This window comes from Corythoichthys intestinalis, chromosome 5 (assembly GCF_030265065.1).
Source record: "Corythoichthys intestinalis isolate RoL2023-P3 chromosome 5, ASM3026506v1, whole genome shotgun sequence".
In the NCBI taxonomy this organism is placed as follows: Eukaryota; Metazoa; Chordata; class Actinopteri; order Syngnathiformes; family Syngnathidae; genus Corythoichthys; species Corythoichthys intestinalis.
In genome coordinates this window covers 23,558,963-23,579,715 of record NC_080399.1, presented here as the reverse complement: position 1 = coordinate 23,579,715, position 20,753 = coordinate 23,558,963, and the positions used below count along the sequence as shown (strand labels likewise).

Sequence of the window (20,753 nt, the reverse complement as noted above, 5' to 3'; positions counted from 1 at the left end):
AAACCCTGCACTCTATGTCATCTATTGTGTCGCACATGGGGCCAAGGAGGAGGGACAGCTTGATGAAGAGGACTGTTCCTCTGAGTACGTGATACAGGGGAAGGTAAGAAAAGCCACATCTTGCTCTCCATTCGCACATCTGCCAACACAGTAGCAGGTAGACTATATTATGGTTTTTGGTGGTTAGAAAATAATACCACTACTGTCTGGGCTGAGCACTATTATTGCTGCGGTCTTCTGGAATTGTCATAATTTCCAAAATGTATTGAAAATGTAAAAAAGTAAATTTTGTAAATATCCAATGATATTTGATTTTATAGTACACTCAGTATTGGCTGACAATGACGGCGATTGACGTTTAATCCATTTGAAGTTCGAGGTCTGGCGACTTTCATTTACTGGCAGTCTCTCCCAGTTCAAATGGATTGGACATCTAACACAGTCAATGGTACAGAAACATCACAGTTCAAAAATGAGTTCACATACATTCACACCAATGGAAGTTCTAACCCTGATGTGCTAACCACTTGTCACCTGTGCCGCCACCATTTCATTTCAGTCCTTTTTTTTCTAATCCCATATCAGTGTCCAACATTAATCAAATGGAGCCGCTGGTAGTGATGTGAATAGGAAAAAAAGGTGGATGAAGGTTGTTTGCTCCAATCCCATACATCCTTCCTTTTATCTCCTCCGCCCCTCTCTCCCTCTTCCAGTCAAAGTGGCAGTTTGACCTATATGAACCATCTGTCATTGCTTTGTGCCTCACACGTCTCAGTTTGAGCCCCGGAGATGAACGGCATATGCTGCTGCTGTTGCTGTGGGCAGCCAGCTGAGTTGTGGATGAAAACTCAGGACAAGCTCAGCTGCATAGGGAGAAGTCTTGACAGAAGTCAGAGCTTTACCTTGTCTAGAGATCACATCAACCAGTCTAGATACTAGCAAACTACTGCTAATCTCTGAAATTCATAATAATAAAAGCAGTTTATTACTTCCTCTCTCAAAGCATGACCCCCCCCCCAAATATCAGTGATTCCAGAGATTTTTGGGGGTAATTCCCTGGCATGAAACACGTTTCCCTACATTTGTTCAGTAGATTTTTCTCTGGTCTTATAAAATCGAATTTGAACATTTTTGGCCATAATTCCAAAAAGTATGTTTGGTTCCACCACAACGCTGTAGCATCATCATTCATGGGCTCTTTTTCTTCAGCTGAAACAACTTAGTTAAGGTTGAGTGAATTATAAAATTATAGTATATGTTAAAGCAAAACCAAAATGTTTTGATAAAAAGGAAAAAACATGTCAGGAGTAGCCCACTTAAAATCCTCCAGCGAAAATAGCTCTGGTAGTGCCTTAGCTGATGGCGATCCAAATAAAGTAAAGATGTCCCGATCACATCATTTTCAAAGTATCGGAATCGGCAAAAAAATATCGGACATGCCTTTTTTAAATATATTTATATTTTTTAATTAAATCATTTTCTAATTGTATTTAACGTTACAGACAAAATGTCTTACACTCATCCAGAGTCTTTAGTTTTGGGTTAAAGTAGGGCTGTCAAATTAATCGCGTTCACGGCGGTAATTAATTTTTAAAAAATTAATCACGTTAAAATTTTTAACGCAATTAAAGCATGCGCTGCACGACCCACTCACGCATTGTCGCGTTCAATCTATAATGGTGCTGTTTTACCTATATATAGAGCTAAAAGGCAGCGTAAAATGAGTGGAGTGAATTTTGGCAGTCGTTGGGGCCTTTATTGAATTGGCTAAAGCCTTAAAATCCCTCTCTCAACAATTAGAAGTATTGTGGGAAGCAATGTGGGGAAGAAAGGTAGTAGTTATCTTTTTCTTAACACTCTATGGTATTTCCCAACGCAGAGAAGATATTTCAATTGGTGCTACTAAGCACAGTCATCGTTGCACTTCCCATCATGCATTTGGGCAGGACAGTTAAATGGCTACAGTATCATTTACTGAAAGCTCAACAAATACACTAGATGCCAATATTTAGTCACAATATACAAAGTCACATTTATCCTTTAAGAATTACAAGTCTTTCTATCTGTGGATCCCTCTCACAGAAAGAATGTTAATAATGTAAATGCCATCTTGAGGATTTATTGTCATAATAAACAAATACAATACTTATGTACTGTATGTTGAATGTATATATTCGTCCGAGTTTTATTCATTTTTTTCTTAATGCATTGCCAAAATGTATATGATCGGGAAAAATGATCGGAAATGATTGGAATTGAATCGGGAGCAAAAAAAAAAAAAAAAAAAAGGCAATCGGATCGGGAAATATCGGGATCGGCAGACACTCAAACTAAAACGATCGGGATCGGATCGGGAGCAAAAAAACATGATCGGAACAACCCTAAAATAAAGCAAATCAAATTACCTGTAAAATTAAATCGAATCCTAGACATTAGAGCTCATATTAATGGTGGATACATTTTTTGCAAACTGTTCAACTTGGTCAATTTTTTTAAAATTACAAAAGACTGACATTTGAAGAGGGGACCCGCAGATTCCACGACATATTACATCTTGGTCAGTCTCCAAATGCTTTCGTACTTCAAACTTACAGAAAATAGATTGGTTATAACCCCTTTTAAGGCAGCTCCAAGTTGTTACTATCAAGGTGTTAAGAATATGCCGTCTTGCTTCACATTAATCACGACAAAAATTCTTTGGTGTGAAATCCCATCTTGAACCTCCATGCAGGAAACGGTGCAGCCAAATGCTATTAATATTTCCATCCTGCTCACCACTGCACAGAATCTGCAAGTACTGCTTGTGCCCCATGTGGTCCGCAAGAACATCCACCTCCCACATTATCGCCCACGTCTCCTGATGAAGAGCAATGCGAAGCTGCCGTGCAAGACTAAATGTGTGTTCTTCCACTCCTTTCCAAGCACATGCAAAAGCATACCAAGGTCGTGTCATCAAATGTTTGAGCAAAGGCTCCCAAATAATGAGACATTTAGCAACATATAAGGATTTAATATAGAAACTCAATTTTCTTCAGGTGCCACTTTTGGTAATAGTTTACTCTGTAATCAAATGACTCCATCATCTCCAAAAAAAAGCGAAAAGGTGACAGCATGCCTGGAATGTGAACTAGAACAGACAACATTTCAGTCATGGAAATCCCAGCAACTCCTGTCACTCTCAGTCTCATTGTACTTGCTCCATTACATGCTCTATGTGAAAAATGTAAACTCATTCAAAAACTCTTAAGCACGCTGCGCCTGCGTCATCTGTATGATGCAACACATGCGTCAGTACGGCTGCCACGACTGGTGACGGCCTCTTTCCACACAGTTCATTGTGAAAGTGCGCAAAACTTCAATGACAGGTTTGTCTTTGACCTAGTAATCAGAGATGTCAATTTAAAATGTTCCCAGGAAATACCTCACCACAGATAGAAGAAATAATACAGCTTTTTTAAAAAAAAGGAATTTCTTTTTTTTCAATTTTAAATTTCTTTATGCAGCACACACCTTGCACTAGAAACAGGGGCTTGCAGAGTTTTTTAATACCCACTAAAAGCAAATTAAACGCCGTCAACAGAGTGACGTCATAATAGCAGGACAGTGTGTCATTCACTTGTTGAATTCAACGAAGACAACGAACAAGAAACACACGTCAGCCTCTTTATATTCACTCTCTGTCGTCACAACACCATTTTTTCTACAAGCAGTCTTTGTTTTGCACCCATTACATAGCAAAACAAATCACTTCATAAATCATACGCCAAACAAAACACATAACAGCATGGTCTTAGAGCCAGCGGCAAGTGCAAATCTGAACGGACAAATTACACTACATAATCAACATGATGTTTTTCGCTAATAAAAGGGCCTTATACAGTGTATACTCATATAACTTGTGGACAATTTATTACTTTGTAGTGCTAAATCTATTTTCCTAAATGTACTATTATAGATGGATAGATTATAGATACACAGGAATTTTCGTGTACTCGTTTCCACTTTTTTTTTTTTTTTCCCTGGGCCTACTTCTGTGTGGTAATGTCTTGTTCTTAACCAATCAGATTTCAAGATTTAACACTCCAGTCCTTTATGCAGGCTTTGAATGACTGATTAGCATTCTTCTGTCCTTTGATTGGATGAGCTAAATGGATGAAAGACAAGACTGAATTTATGTAAGGGAATGTTGTTCCATTGTCAAGATACATGTGTCGCAACACCATTTGTGTTCAAATACCCATTTGTTAAAGCCTTATAACACCACAACATTTGGCAACATTTGGATTTGGTAACCCCGCTATGATGCATCACATTGTTTGCATTAAGCTTTTAATTGATATCAATCCAAAATTATTTGGCGGTTTTAAATTCAGAATATGTCCGTCAATTTGTTTCATTTTCAGCTTGAAACATGAACTGGTAGTAGCATAAAATTGGCTTTTCAAGTTGAGTTTACTTCCACCATAAAGTACTTGTTACTAATTTTATAAAATTGCAAGACAAAGCAAAAAAAAAAAAAAAAAAAAAACCACAATAACCACTATTTCAGAAGTACTGTATAGTAGTATACAGTATATATAGTACTGTATAAGTCCTCATTAATGAAGGCGCTTCCAGTGATGCCAAACCATATTTCTCACTCACTAAGAAGGTTATTTATTTTTATTTGAGGGATTCTGTTCTTTTACTGGGCAAGTATTAAAAATGTTGGAGAGGGTCAAGGTCCATCTGTCACAGTCCACAGAGCTGCCAGCATTCGATCAGTCCAGCCCAGGCTGAATTGGACATTCTCGGCCCACACAACAGGGCTCGGGCGGCGAAATGGCGGATGCTGTTATTTGCCAAAGATGCCAAAAGGGTTGTGAGTCACGCTTCTTGACAGGAGCACCATGGACACTTGCTAGAGGGGGTGCCCCAGGATGGGTGTGTCCTGCCCTTCGCGGACACGCTGATAATTGAGATAAGAACACACAAACCTGCTGACCTTGTAGATAAAAAAAGGTAATGCCACAGGGGCGCACCTACTGCGCACCGCTTTGAAGTCTTTCTATTTTTGACAGTTATCGACAAGATCCCCACTAAGGGGAAATGGAACCCGCGCTTCATCAAGCAATGGCTGTATGACAAAATGACAATAATGAATAAATGCAAATTTAACACCATAAGATTTCAGCATAAAAATCGCTGATAACGATTCAATAACGACTAGTAAAGACCATGATGGCAGGATAGATTATGGCCAAACCCACCTCATAAAAGATAGAGCACATTCAGATCAAAACAGAGGCCCCAATATTACTAGAATTTTCATAATTGGGGTAGAAATATCAGTCATTGTGTGATTACATTTGGTGCTTTTGAGCATACAAATTACTGAGAGTGGGATCTGATTACAATGATAAATCTTACTCATTTACTGCTTCTGTGTAATCTCTGATCCGACAGTGAAAAAAAATCAAAGTGTCGCTCAGAACCAAATCTTGAGCTGTGAGCTATGACCTCGCAATCTTTGTTTTGATAGTTGTTAGCTGTAACTAGTAGAGAAAATTGGGTGACAAAAGACAATCTTTCAAACCTCTAAGTGTCCTAACGTCTGCCATTGAGTCACATAGTTAAAATCCATCACAAATCAAAATGATCTGGTAGACAAACATAATTGGGATTTGAGTGATTTGATTAAAATTACAGAAAACTATTCTGCCATTGTTTTTCCTAATAAGATAACAAGTTTTTCATTCTAAATATTTAATTTAAATCTTTTCTAGGAAATACATTAGGCTGGGTTATGCCTTTTTATTTCTATTTGGTTTTTATCAGACGATAATTTGGTTTCCTTCTTTAAAGGCTGTGTAGTGTGAAAAAATGTTCATGAGCTGGCTAGCTCATTACCAGACAAGCTCCATGGACATGTGAGGTGGATGTCATTTGTATTTTTAGGAAGGGCAAAGAGCATCATAAAAGGCTATACACACCCAAGCTTCCACCTCTTCAAAAGGGCAAGGAGCATCATAAAAGGCTATACACACCCAAGCTTCCACCTCTTCAACCTGTTGCCCTATGGCAGGCGCAACAGGGCCATACCAGCCAAAACAGACTAAGAGACAGTTTCTTTCCAACAGCTGCCACCATTCTCAACTCAGGTTTGCACTGAAAAACTGGCATGCTGCACACCATTGACAATGCCACTGTCATTGCACTGCTAATGCCACAAAAATGTCACATACATCTCACTAAGTAATATGTTCCCAGACATTTGTCTTAATCTGGGTACTGCATATGAAATATTTGCACAGTTACATCAACATCTATGCACATACTGTCATTTGTACCATCATATCAAGTCAGCTATCTGCACCCTAGTCTGAGTACTGTAAATTGTCATTTACGCACTGTTATATTACCACTACCTTACTAATTGCTGCTAGTCACTTATTCACATTATTCCTAATCTGTGTACCCTATAAACGTTTTTTTTTGTTTGTTTTGTTTTTATTAGCCTGATTGTACTTTTGGTTTATGTGCTGCACTTTATGGCGAAGCTTTAAATCTTGTTGTACTCTGTATAATGACAATAAAGGGTTTCTATTCTATTCTATTCTTGTCAGGGAATGCGGGCAGGCAGGTGGTGTGTGGACCCAAACGCAGGAAAATGGAAGCGAGGCAAAAAAGGCGGTGCAATAATGATTTAATAAAAGCCAACAAAAACAAAGTGCAAAACAAAGGCTGTGATGATCCTAAGAAAGTACAGAGACAAACAAAACTGTTACTAACAAAAGACTGGGTATCAAAAACTTACTGAAGACCACAAGGGCTTGGACGGCGAAAACTTGGGAATAAACGCTGACGAGCACATGGGCATTGACAATGACACAACAAAGAGTGACAAGAAACTGGGTGCTTACAGTATATACACAAATGCAGACAAGGGGTAACGAGACAACGAGGAACAGCTGGGTAACACAGGAGGATGCAGTTTGGAGGATACACTAGGAGCAGGTACAACAGGTGAAATCAATGGGCAATCACAGGGACAAATCACACTAGGAGAAAACCAACACAAAACCTAACTATTCTATTCTATAAATACAAAATGAAAACAGAGTCTATCTATCCTCTGAGACATTACAAAGATCAATTGATAGAATGAATTATTGTTTTTATTATCTTTAATTATATTTTCAAAATCAGACCATAGCCAGCACGTCCTCAAAAAATTGCCAGAAAACAAGCATGCAAATTCCACTTCTAATATAGCACCTTTGACACATAAGAGTCACAAAGCACTTAACATGCGTTCATAATCACACACTCCATCATACAAAAAACGCTGCCTCCGCCATGGCAGGCACTGCCAACCCACTGGGAGCAAATGAGGGTTCAATGTCTTGCCAAAGGCAGGAGGTAGTCGGAGGCAGGAATCGAACCTAAATCACTTTGCAGATTGTTTAAATGAATTTATTTTTGGCATGTCTGTATACCAGAGAAAAGTGACAACAATTTATTTGTACACCATTTAATGTTAACGTCTTTTTGTCGTTAGCTTTGCAACCGTGAATACAAAAACTGGGCAGCAAACACAGTCTACGATGGACTGTGAGCTACTGTAAATAGAGCCTTCCAGAGACTTACCCCTCTCTGTTGTCCTCTTCATCCGGGTTTGAGATGAGCTGAGATCCAGCAAGGGATACATCCAAGGCAGCCAGAGGTAAGTCTCTGTAGGTGAAGCTAACCAGCTGAACTGGGGCCGCGCACTGGTTCTCCTCCTCCATTTGTTGGGAGATCACCTCAAGCTCAGAGGATGCAGCTTGGGGAAGGGCGCTGTCATACAAGCACAAAACAAGAGTAGCATTAGATATCCCATGCACTAGTCTGGAGCACAGAGCATTAAAAAGGGTAACACCAAAAAGCATCTGGGAGAATTTTCCCGACAATTAAGATGTTTCTTATCTGGCCCCCAGGCTCATTAAATTAGGAAGCCCGGTTTTACATTGAAATCACACCATTGGACAACCAGTATGTGTTGGTAAATGAGAAAGTTTCGGCTGAAATGATGTCTATTTCTAATGAATGAAAGTGCAAACATGCTCACACATTTGCTCAGACATTTGCAATGTTCTGTGTGCTTGGATGCTTAATGTTTCTTATTAATTAGCTCATTTTTTCTGATAAAAACAAACTGTGGTTTATAAGGCCTACATGTTCCTCATTCTGTCAAATATTATGCACATAAAAAAGAATTTGCTTAATATTATTGGTTTACTTGCAATGTCATTTTTGTGTTGTTTACATATTTGGTCCAGTTGCTTGATGTAAAAAGTACATGCTAGCCGATCAGGCCATTAATGATCATGAAAACAACATTATTGTTTCATCATTTACAGTATAACAATATCATGATACACCTTTTGTCTTCGGTGTCATACGAGGTATTAAAATGGAAAAAATCACATATTCTGTCTAAAATCAGCTCTCCTTTCATCTTCAAACAAGGTCTTGAGATAAAATAACACAGGGAGGGTGTGATCGCACAAGCTGAGCCAATGGGGAACAAGGAGAAGTCACCCTTTATTAGAGGTCTCACGTGGTTTGGCTGTGGTCCCGGCGTTACCTGCACGGAGACTTGAATAACTCCGGTGATCAACAGCAGGACAAAGGCATTGATTACCAGACAATGACACTGTCTCAGTATATTGTGCATTTTCTTTGTTGGCTGGAGGTTGAGCAGAACCACTTACCTGTTAAATGCTAATGTAAGCAGGCGTAGAAAGAAAAATAGGTTTTAACTCTTTGCTTGACTTGACTCTTAATTAGAAGTGCTTTCATGGTCTCTATTACTTTGACTTGTACTAAATAGTCCCACAATGGTGTAGTTTGACTTTGCAACACACTTGGCACCTCAAGCCACCAGGCAACAAGGATACTAATCAGTCATGACAGACAAACTGTTTAGTGGATCAAAATCACATTTCCGGCCAATCACAGCGGGCCAGCAGCCATTATGATTGGAGCACAGTAGAGTGGCTGCTTGCCATCCTGTACGGGGAGGCACGACTTTACATCTCAACACTTGACTTCTCTTTAACAGTGCAGGCGAGGACATTCCACTACGGTTTGTGATACCAATAAGCAGCTCAAGGCTAAGTCCAAAAAGCTGCATAAAACACTCACTATGTGTACTCCGGTTTTATTAGTTTTCACATTAAAGAGAACTGCATCTTAATTTGTGATTTGAGTGTAATCACTGCCCATGATTAGTTCCTGAGTGTTAGAGCGACAACAGTGAGTATCTGATGTTTAATCACTCAAGGATACATTTCGAAACAAAAGAAAGAAATAATCAGTTTCAGAATTTTTTTTTTCCTTTTAAAACTATCAATTGTTAGATCACCCTCTTGCTCCTGGTGGGCATGTACAGTGGTGCAAATAAGTATTTAGTTAAAAACTAATTGTGCAAGTTTTCCCACTTGAAAATATTAGAGAGGCCTGTAATTGTCAACATGGTTAAACCTCAGCCATGAGAGACAGAATGTGGGGGGGAAAAAAACCCGGAAAATCACAATGTTTGATTTTTAAATAATTTATTTGCAAATTAGAGTGGAAAATAAGTATTTGGTCAATACCAAAAGTTCATCTCAATACTTTGTTATGTACCCTTTGTTGGCAATAACGGAGGCCAAACGCTTTCTGTAACTCTTCACAAGCTTTTCACACACTGTTGCTGGTATTTTGGCCCATTCCTCCATGCAGATCTCCTCTAGAGCAGTGATGTTTTGGGGCTGCCGTTGGGCAACACGGACTTTCAACTCCCTCCACAGATTTTCTATGGGGTTGAGACCTGGAGACTGGCCAGGCCACTCCAGGACCTTGAAATGCTTCTTACGAAGCCACTCTTTTTTTAGCCCTGGCTGTGTGCTTGGGATCATTGTCATGCTGAAAGACCCAGCCACGTCTCATCTTCAATGCCCTTGCTGATGGAAGGAGACTTTCACTTAAAATCTCTCGATACATGGCCCCATTCATTCTTTCCTTTACACAGATCAGTTGTCCTGCTCCCTTTGCAGAAAAAAAGCCCCAAAGCATGATGTTTCCACACCCATGCTTCACAGTGGGTATGGTGCAATTCAGTATCCTTTTTCCTCCAAACACGAGAACCTGTGTTTCTACCAAAAAGTTCTATTTTGGTTTCATCTGACCATAACACATTCTCCCAGTCCTCTTCTGGATCATCCAAATGTTCTCTAGCGAACCGCAGACGGGCCTGGACGTGTACTTTCTTCAGCAGGGGGACAGTCTGGGAGTACAGGATTTGAGTCCCTGGCGGCGCATTGTGTTACTGATAGTAGCCTTTGTTACTGTGGTCCCAGCTCTCTGTAGGTCATTCACTAGGTGCCCCTGTGTGGTTCTGGGATTTTTGCTCCCCATTCTTGTTATCATTTTGACACTACAGGGTGAGGAGGGAGTTGAAAGTCCGTGTTGCCCAACGACAGCCCCAAAACATCACTGCTCTAGAGGAGATCTGCATTATTATTTAATTATAAATTATTTAAAAATCAAACAATGTGAATTTCTGTTTTTTTTTTTCACATTCTGTCTCTCATGGTTCAGGTTTACCTATGTTGACAATTACAGGCCTCGCTAACATTTTCAAGTGGGAGAACTTGCACAATTAGTGGTTGACTAAATACTTATTTGCCCCACTATAAGTGGCTTGTATGGTAATTAACTAATTGGATGCCATTGATGGTGCTAGATGGCCAATCCATTTTGACTGGGAGGGCCGGCGGCAACCATTTACTGCTAACTCTCCTGGTCAAAATGGCTTGGACGTTGGTCAATTGTTGGCTAGTATAGGTAGTAGCTAGCTCTGATTATACGTATATGCTATTTTTGCTTTTGTTCTTATTAGACTCAAGAACAAATTCCGAATCTGAATTATCATTAGACCAGTTTTTTATTAAGCCTTTATTGAAGTCATACATATATTGACTTGAACAGGTGACTAATGCTTAAGTCTTGGCAGAGGTCTGTACTCGCTGAGTGTTCTTCTTTAAACTTTTACAGAACACTTTAAATTCTAACAGAGCATCAGTGTCACTGTTACTGAGTGCTAAGAGTGGCTGCATTTCCACCCAGCTGTCTGGAAGTCCGCCACTTTGCCCAATAAGTTTGTATCCAGACACTTGGCTGCTGCTTGGAGCGCAGCAATTCACTGTCTTGATATCATCAGCAAACCAAGACAAATGTGCCAAATCAATTACACAGGGACAGGCCACACTCCCCAGTAGTATCTCAGACACAAGCTCCTGACACCGAGTACATTATTTGTACGATCACAACATTGTCGCCCTGACCTGTACTCCAAGCAGAATTTATTGTTAACCAAGCAACAATGGCACTGTAGTTTTTTGCCCCTGAATCGACTGACATGAAAGATGTGTTTTAAAGAGAAAAATGGGCAACAACAGCTGTCAGACAATAGATACATAATATGGACATGGTAAAGTATATGTCTATTATTATTTGTATATCACTATCTAAAAATTACATTTAAATAAAATAAACGAATAAATAAAACATAATAAATGATAGGAGGATATGCATTCATATTATAGAACAGTTGTATATTTTTTATGACACTATCAGTTTGCTGCTTGTATTTAAAAGTGTTGCAAATGTAATGTTTGAAGCCAAGTTGTCGGTAATATTTTGCTAAAAGTAAAATAATAGAAACATCTTGGCTGTGCAATTCTACATGATTACAAAGTGTGAGCCTAAAAAGTCTTATAGTAAGGGGTCACAAAAATGGTGTGTAATCGTGTAAAAAGTATGTATGTACTATAGGTGCAACCAGTCGGAAGGTGGTGGTGACATCACTGGGTTTGTCAGGGTGGTAGTTTAGTATGCCAGCTACTAAGCCAGTAGTTCTCAAATAGTGGGGCGGGCCCCCCCAGGGGGGCGCAGAGCAATGCTGGGGGTGGCGCATGTGACCTTGGGGAACATACTTTTGTGCCGTACGAGAATAAAGTGTAATTGCACATCCACTCAGTGGGTGGCAGTGCCGCTCCCACATTCAGCGTGTGCGCAATATTTTTTTAACCAAACAAGAGCACACAGCAAAGAGCACTGGAGATATCAAAAGCTAAGACAAGGTAATAGGACGAAGCGTATATAGCATTTGGCTTGGACTTTTAGTACAGTGGGAGACGAGGAAAGTCCACTCTGTTAACTTAGTCTACAAATGTTCTCAGCGGACAGCAGGAATACTTTTTTTCAGCGAAAACGAGCCGAATGTTGCCAACAATACTCCCGCTTTGTCACTGTTACATCAGTAAACCAGCGAGCACTGTCAGCTTCATATAAGGTAGCATACCAAGTTGCTTAGTGCAAAATAACCCCACACCATAGCAAAGGAACTGATACTGCTTGCAGCAAAAATAAAAACTGTCCCTCTGTCCAATGACACTGTCATTTTTGTTCTATTAATTTTTGTTTTTTCGGTCTAATTGTTTGGCATATTGTCCTTGTGAGTTAATGTTGCTAATCAATTTGAATTTATTATTATTTATTGATTTTATTACATTTTATTTTGCAGTATGAAACGGTCAAAAATATATCTTGAGTGTTTTTTTACAGTATGGATGTTTTTTTTTTTTTTTTTTTAACACTTTATGTAAGTGATCTATACTACTTTTTCGTTTATATTAAAAAGAACACAATATTATGCAGAGGTGTACTTGTAATAATAAGAATCTTATATACAAATGATACTACAGTATATTTACAGTGGCGGCAGAGAGCTGGGGGGGGGGGGGGGGGGGTGCGGAACGTTTACGTCTTCCTGTGGGGGGCGTAACAGAAAAAAATTGAGAAGCACTGTACTAAGCCAACAGTCCAGTCTAGTTTCTCAGGGTGTAAGGTTTTCATAACTTTCTGCACTCACAGCACTTACCCCAACTACTGTTCAGTAGCTCATTAGTCTTGACTGCCAAGATAAAGATGTGGGTTCAAATCCCAGTTAGAAAGAGGGGCGAATGTAAAAATGAGTGCAGTGACCTCACCACAAGCATCATGGCCAGTTACATATGAAACACAGCATGGAAAATGATTAAATCATTTTTTTTAATATGACTATTTTCAGTTTTAAAAAATCTCCAAAAACAAATAACATAAAATCTAAGTTTACTGAAGCACTATACCGCTTTTACATAAGTATACAGTATTTTACAATATTCTGGCAACCATGGCTGCCAGTATTTTACAGTGAATTTAACATGATATATTTTTACAGTGTAGGTTTGAAAAGTTTTAAACATTTGAAAAGAAGACAAACTAAATTGTTTCGAAAGGTAACTCATGCCAGTTTATTAGGTAGCTGTGAACACTGTTACTTTAAAGACCAAATGTGAAGTAATTTCATAACATGCCAAATAGGGTCACAAATAAAGTAATTAAACATTGTCCAACAAATAAAGCATGAAAAAATTGTTTATATGTTTTATATTTGACAAAATAATCGCATTTCCGAAGTTCAAGCCTGAAAGGGGACGAACCCGGAAGTGATACGTCACACCGAGAACAGCGATGGGCAGCGCTCCATACGGCCGCCATACAAAGCCCTTCAAAAAATGATTCAAACTGCGATATAAGCGACAGATCGAGCGCAAGTTAGGAGATCCAAGTTTTTGAAGAGTTGGAGGAAGAGAAGGTTGGAATTTTATGTTGGACCGTACAAGTATTAGCCAGACGCTAATCAGGATGCAAACAATGTGCGCAGACTACCTGACATGGAATGGAGACAAGACCCATCGAGATTACAAGATTGGTTAGCTATAGGCTGTTATTATTTTTATGATTTGAAGCATATCAGGTAAATAAACCACCTACTATTGCCTGGGATAAAAGAAAAGTTTTGACGAATCCCCAAATATGTTGTGGAATGAACAGTAGAAGCTAGCAACATTAGCTTTTATTTACCTGACATGTTTCGGCGAACACTTCCGCCTTCGGACCCTCTGACGAAGGCGGAAGTGTTCGCCGAAACATGTCAGGTAAATAAACCACCACCTTGCCTTGGATAAAAGAAACGTTTTGCCGAATTTATAAGTTGGCAAAATGAACTCAATACAACTATGATCGGCGATTGCCACGAGTAAGCTTTCGGCTAACGTCGGTAGCTTCTACTGTTCATTCCACAACACGATCGGGGTTTTGCCTCGAGTTACCTTTCGGCTAACGTCGCTACCTTCTACTGTTCATTCCACAACAGTTGGCGGCTCTGCTTTGACAAAGTCATCAGTCATCTATCCAAAAATCACACTTACTTTTTTGCAAATCCTTGATCATAAGCAGACCGGTTGAGGAAGCAGGCATCTTCGAAGTGTTTGTAGCAGAGAACACTACTCGATGATGGCGTGAAATTCATTCGCTTCGTGCGAAGGAAAGATGTCCATTTACGTGCCCTGTTATCCTTTGGCCACTCATACAACTTTTCTTTAAATTGAAAACAATACATCGACACACACCGCTGTGGCATCTTACCGAGAAGCAATACTGTTCTATGCAGGACTTCCCTCGCAGTTTTCTGTGTGACGTAATTTCCGAAGATTGTCGAAGAAAAGCATTTTCGTTGTCAAGGGCGTTGCTATGGGTTGAACAAAGAATCTGGAAGGGTTGTGTTAAAAAAAAAAAAATGCTTATAATTGTTTAGCCAATGATATTATTCAAAAACATGGTTGGCAAACCTTACTTCACATTTGGTCTTTAAGGTGTCATCAATCAATCTGGCATGTATTGTACCCAGTTTAGTATTCTGGGTACTCAGATTACTAAACTGTGGGTACAGTTTAGTAAACTCTGGGTACAGATTACTAGTTTAGTAATTAATTACAGATTACTAGTTTAGTAACTGTGGTACAGTTTTGTTAACTGTGGATACATATTCCTAATCAGTGGATACACATTAGTAAACTCTGGGTACAGTTTAGTAGTCTGTGGTTACAGATGACTAAACTACGGGCACAGATTAGCTATGAAAATTATTTTTTGCTACTCGGCACCTGGGAGCTCAGGAGAATAAAGTGTTACATAATGATATTAATTGAATGAAGTGAATTGTTACGTTCAGTGGGTAAGACAGATACTTCATTGATCACAAAGGAAATTCTATAATGATGCTGTTATCACCCAAAAAAACTGGACAAAAAAATCCCATATAAAAGTGCAGGAATTCTAGAGTACGTAGGGCATTCTGTCAAAGAGACTTGTGGTTAAAATAACTCCAAAGACCTTTGTCAACTAGAGTTTCCCCTCTCTCGCCTCACTTCCTGGCTTTGGGCTTGACGGAATCACACTCATAACCAGTCATCACCTTCCCCCTATTATCTACTTAAGGATGATTGGCAACATTACTGACGTTGAGCTACCAACTGTTCTAAGCACCCTGTGCCTTTAACAAGAGAGCACAGCTGACTGAACCCATTTTGGATTCACCTCCACCCCAGCCCCCAACTCCATTCCATTCTACTCCGCCTCCCACTCCCCTCCCCTCTACCTTCTCTTAGCACCAAGCACGGCTGTCATCAGAATGCAGGGCTTGTCTGCGGGACCACACACACACATGGAGCAATTATTAATAAGAGAAGATGACAAGTGAGCATCTCTCATGACTGCTAAGAGGTGCCAGCAGAGACAGGAGATTGCTGGTCATACTGTAGATGAGGCCCAACTCCTCTCTGTTCACGGACCCTCCAGGAGAACACGCAGGTCCTGTTGAGCTAATCACGACCCAACAAGATGGAGGTGGCTTTTGCACGAGACTGCGTGTTCATCAATAGAAATTCAGGATTTTACAGCCTCTCAGAATAAAAGATGCTTAGAGGGTACTTACTGGTGGTTGCTCATGTTGAAAGGCTTCTGATGGATGCTCACACTAAATTAGGTGTAAAATGATATTCACAGCAACAATGACCTGGCTCGGATCCTTTCACACCTTTGGAAAATACAGAAAACAATGCGCAATACGTAACACAGGAATAGCATGAACTGAGCTAGATATTGTACTATCTTGGCAGATACCCATTTCAATTGTAAGAAAAAACAAACAAAAAGCCTTACACATGATAACTAGTTTTTGATATGCCACTTTACAGGTGCGTTTTCCTAGTGGCACCTTCTTCTAAACCTCTGCCTATGCTCTGTTTAACTATTTTCCCAGGGAGCACTAAACTGTAATGGATTTTAAATCTCCCTTAATATATGCTCCGCTCTGTGGATCTGTGGGGCTGAAGAACACCACACCTCTTGCATAGCAAGTAACGAGGGATGCTAGCTTGCTCCTTGTCCCGTGGGACAGAAGGCCATTCAAGTCAGTTAAGTGACAAGCCACTTTGCATGGAAGAGGCCTGAAAATTTGGCAAACTGCATAGTTCAGATGAGTAGATGCATAAATGTCGGGTTGTTGACATGGAGCACTGTGCCAATATGGAGATTTTCCTCCCATTAGGTATTAGTTAAACTTTGGACTCATGGTTTTGGACCCTACCTTTTCTGTACAATCTTAACATACACATAACTAGACTGGCTACAGGCTAAAGCACAATACAAGATTACACAAATGTTAATATTCAGAAATTTGAGTTTGGTAATTCAATGTTAATGGTCCTCCACATTCTACAGACAATTTATCTAACTCATTGCCTGCCATTGACGGCGATGGACGTCCAGTCTATTTGAACTGGGCGAGTTGGCAGCGATTAAAACTTAATTTGAATTGCCTTTGTTTTTTGCCAATGACGACAACTTCCATAGAACGACTAACAAAAGTCAATAGGACTCAGCATTGTCACTCAAGATTTGGCACGTTCTCTTCAGTTGTGCTGCTTATCCCACAAATGCGTTCTCCTTACAAATGGGGCATAATTTATGAGGTGAATAAACAGAATGTCCGTTGTCCAACAGTATAACTCTTAGGATACGTTTTATCAGGGAGCATTGCAACATCAAACAACAAAAACTACATAAAATATTTTCTTATCGACATTATATCGGAAATTGCTACAGGTTAAGCAATTTAATATCATTGCAGGACATACATGTCTATGCTGTTTCTTGTCATAAATATTGTGCAGTTATGTACTGTATTTATCTACAGTAGATGAAAAAAAAAATGCAGCATTTATGAGTATGTATGCTGTCGAAAAGTTTAAGACTGATACGATTTGCCCACAGGTTTTTGTACTATTTCTCATGTGGCACTTGCCTGATGGTGTACCATATAATAGCTGCATGTGCAGTATCATCATTTTTCTTCTTGTTTGCTTGTATTTGTTATAGCTTCTTTCAAATGGATTTTTAAAAGCATGCATAGATTCTACACTAATCATTAGTGTAACAAGTGAGTGAGATCTATTTCAGATGTTTTCGAGTAACAGGCAAGTTACTCCCAGGAGTGGTCGCCAGGAAATCACAATACAGTAAACAAGAATTAACCCTCACACTTATACTCATGGACAATCTGGATCTAACGTAATCAGTTGACCTAATATTCATATTTTTTTGACTGTGGCATGAGCCAGGACGTGCAGAAAAAAACCCATGCAAGCATGAGGAGAACACGCCAATCCCTTGCAAGTACAGGAAAGCCGGGATTTCAACCCAAAATTTCTGAAATCTGAGGGAAACAGGTTCACCACCGTTAAACCATGTTACCATGTAAACGTGTGTAAACAGTAAAAATAGTTCTGGATGTATATCAATATTACGTACATTTCAGTTGTAGTGATCCCATGCTTTTTTTTCCTTTTTCATGGATACACTAGTGGCCTGTATTGGATCATTATCATACTATTGCTCTTGATTTTTTATTTTTGCATTAAATACTTTTTTCCCTGTAGGATATTTAGAGAGATGCATCATTTTTGTAGCATTGTTCTGATCTCTAGACTTGCAGACTCCTCAAGGTTATCCACTGGTACTGTTGGGAATATTATAAAGATCTATGAATCAATTCACAGAACTTTCACCATTTTAATCTGACCTAGAAGTGCTCTATCATGGAGATGGCTGTCTACAAAGGCTGCAATGTATTCACCATCTCGTTTCCAGCCAACGAGCCTTGGTCTATTTCTGCACAAGCTCATCCTCATCAAGATGCATTTGCAATCATGTCAAGCGAGGCCGACATTAACTGTGCTCGGAGGGCCCTCGGTGGAATTCTTCTATTTTTTACGATTCAACCAACACAAGGAAGGAATAAAGCAAGCAAACAATTGCACACTAACCTCCTGCATTTCCTTGCTCTACATAGTGGAAAGTGTGGTCGTGACTCATTTGCCCTCGCAGTGACGACGGGCACATCTCCCTCCTCGCCGATGATGAGAGGATCTCGGTTCGTGGCTTGAGTGGGCTGAGAAATCCGCCGAGCACCAGCGTCGCCTTTCCGGGAACAGAGAGCGACAAATAGACCTTCTCCTCCGGCACGAGGGCACCATGCTTCGGCAAAGACAGCGGGCGACGCCGTCACCGAGTACGGGGAGACGGTCCCATCGTGGGAGGGTGGCTCATGAACGTTTTTTGGGCTTCCACCCCCTCCCCACCGTCACACCGGGGGCTCCATGTGTACGAAGGCTCACAAACGTACTGGAGCTGTCCAAATGCTGAAAGCGGGAGTCCAGCGAGTGTCGACGTCGAAGAGGAAACAAGGTCGTGGAAGCGAAAATGAAAAAAAAAATATATCAATAAATACAAATCCTTAAAATCAATTGGAAAATTTAAAAATCACTGTTCGCCTATAAAAGCCACAGTAGACATTACTTACGGCTCTTTGGAAGCGTCGACGGTGAAAAACACTCTCGCTTCTTTTCACTTCCTTCAGCTTCCTCGCGATAACAAGACACCCGAGCGCCAAAGGGTAAAAAAAAAAAGGCGGGGGGGACATCATAGTATTTCAATTACCCAGATAAATTAACCAATATTTTATAAAATAACAGCATACAACATGTCATAACTATACAGCACAAAAAAAGTGAAAAGGAATTGCATTGCCTCAAAACGAGCTAAATTTGTTCAGTGCGAGCAACATGACGAGCTATTTTTGGAACTAACTTTCTTCAAAATGGAATTCTCTTATCTCAAAACATATTTACTCATTCAAATGAAAAGAAAAGACAACAATCGGTTCCTGCTTAGTATGATGTGCACGCATGAACCACGAGAGGACAGAAAAGTAAGGACACAGGAATACTATAGGCTGGGAAAATGATGGTTTGAATTTAAAAGTTGCTAAAATATGATCTTCAATGCTGGCCTTTTCAGACACTGGCAACGGTGATGTCTGGAAATACAAGTTTATTTTCTTCTCTTTTGATAACACTTGTAATTCAAAACACACCTAAATTAGGTTAAATGCAGGGGTGAAAGTGGGCCAGAATGGTCAGGAACGCAGTTCCGGTAGAAGATTCAGGGCCAGAACGCAGGTAAAAGATTCAGGACCGGAATGTTGTTCCGGTACACGCTGCTTTGACTCCGAAAATATGATGGCAACTGTGAAAACACTATGTAAAAAAATGCTAAGCTGCCACACATGCATTTCATCTCCAAGAAGAAAACAATCTACCAACATCAGATTTACATAGACAAGTGTTAACAACAAGCATAATAAAGTGCTTGTATAGCGTAATCCGTTTCCACCAATATTTACTAGTATTACTTATTTTATTCCACGAACGGCATGGAGGTTTCCCCAGCTTCTGCAATTATCTGAGTCTGACGATGATGAGTCACGTCAATGTGCGAATGCACGCAGCAAAGCAAAATGCCTGGACTCATTTATCTGTTCAATTGGCTGACATACTGACATGTGATCTGCAGAGATAGTTATCTCTGATTGGTTCAAATGTGCATGTTTTCTGGAACAGCAAAAAAAAAAAAAAAAAGGTTGTTGAATGGATGTGACAAAAAAGGGCAATGCAACATAAAATGGATCAAATCTTTAAGAGCAACGAAAGAGGTGAGGAGGCTTATCATATTTAGCTTTATTTGCTCTGATGGGGATCATTTCCTAATGATTTAAAAAAGTCAATGTTTGCGCGATCTTCAAAATATATTCCATTTCACTCTGCATAATATAAGTCATTTGTACTTATTTTTCTGAATGTATGTTACTTATATTTTTGTTATAAAAAAAAAAAGTAAATGTTTACATTAAATTCAATTTTAATGTTCATCCTATGTTCTTAAGTAATTAAAATTGAGATTTGGCATTTAGTATGTGAGGAAACGAGGGAAAATAAAAATTAGGAGATGGAGTTTGGGTTATTGCTGTTTTTGTTAACTTTTATTTTCCAAAACATCGAAAAAATACAATTTTGAATGAAAATTAGTTTTTGTATTTGTTATAGAAATAACTGTGCTAAAACATTTTTCTTTGCATTTCAGTAGTTTAATAGGTTTACCCCCCCCCCCCAAAAGAAAACAAACAAACAAACAAATAAATAAATAAATAACATTTCTGGCTCCATGGCGACCCTCACGGGGAGTTCCAGCAAGAAATTCTAGCCACTTTCACCCCTGGTTAAATGGCAGTATAAGACAGTATACAGTAGCCTACATGGGCTAGCAGCAGTTGTTGTTAACAGAAGATAAAGAATATATGGCAGACAAGACTGAAAAAGCAGTTTCTGCTCTTGCAACCCTCTTTAAAATAAACTGTATTTTAAGCCAAAAGAACTGTTGTGTTTGATAGAACAACATGTCTA

At 39.4% G+C, this 20,753-nt stretch overlaps 1 protein-coding gene across 1 annotated transcript in view; it reads right to left on the bottom strand.

Moving 5' to 3' along the window:
* tmem266 (transmembrane protein 266) overlaps positions 1–18,896 on the bottom strand; it is a 57,939-nt gene extending 39,043 nt beyond the window's left edge. Inside the window, exons 1-4 of the mRNA XM_057836541.1 lie at positions 18,815–18,896; positions 18,279–18,653; positions 15,887–15,988; positions 7,630–7,818 (exon numbers count right to left, since the gene is read on the bottom strand). Of these exons, the coding sequence (XP_057692524.1) occupies positions 7,630–7,818; positions 15,887–15,900 (203 nt within the window). The 5' untranslated portion in view covers positions 15,901–15,988; positions 18,279–18,653; positions 18,815–18,896. The remainder of the gene's footprint in view (positions 1–7,629; positions 7,819–15,886; positions 15,989–18,278; positions 18,654–18,814) is intronic.
* Positions 18,897–20,753: the final 1,857 nt, after the last annotated feature.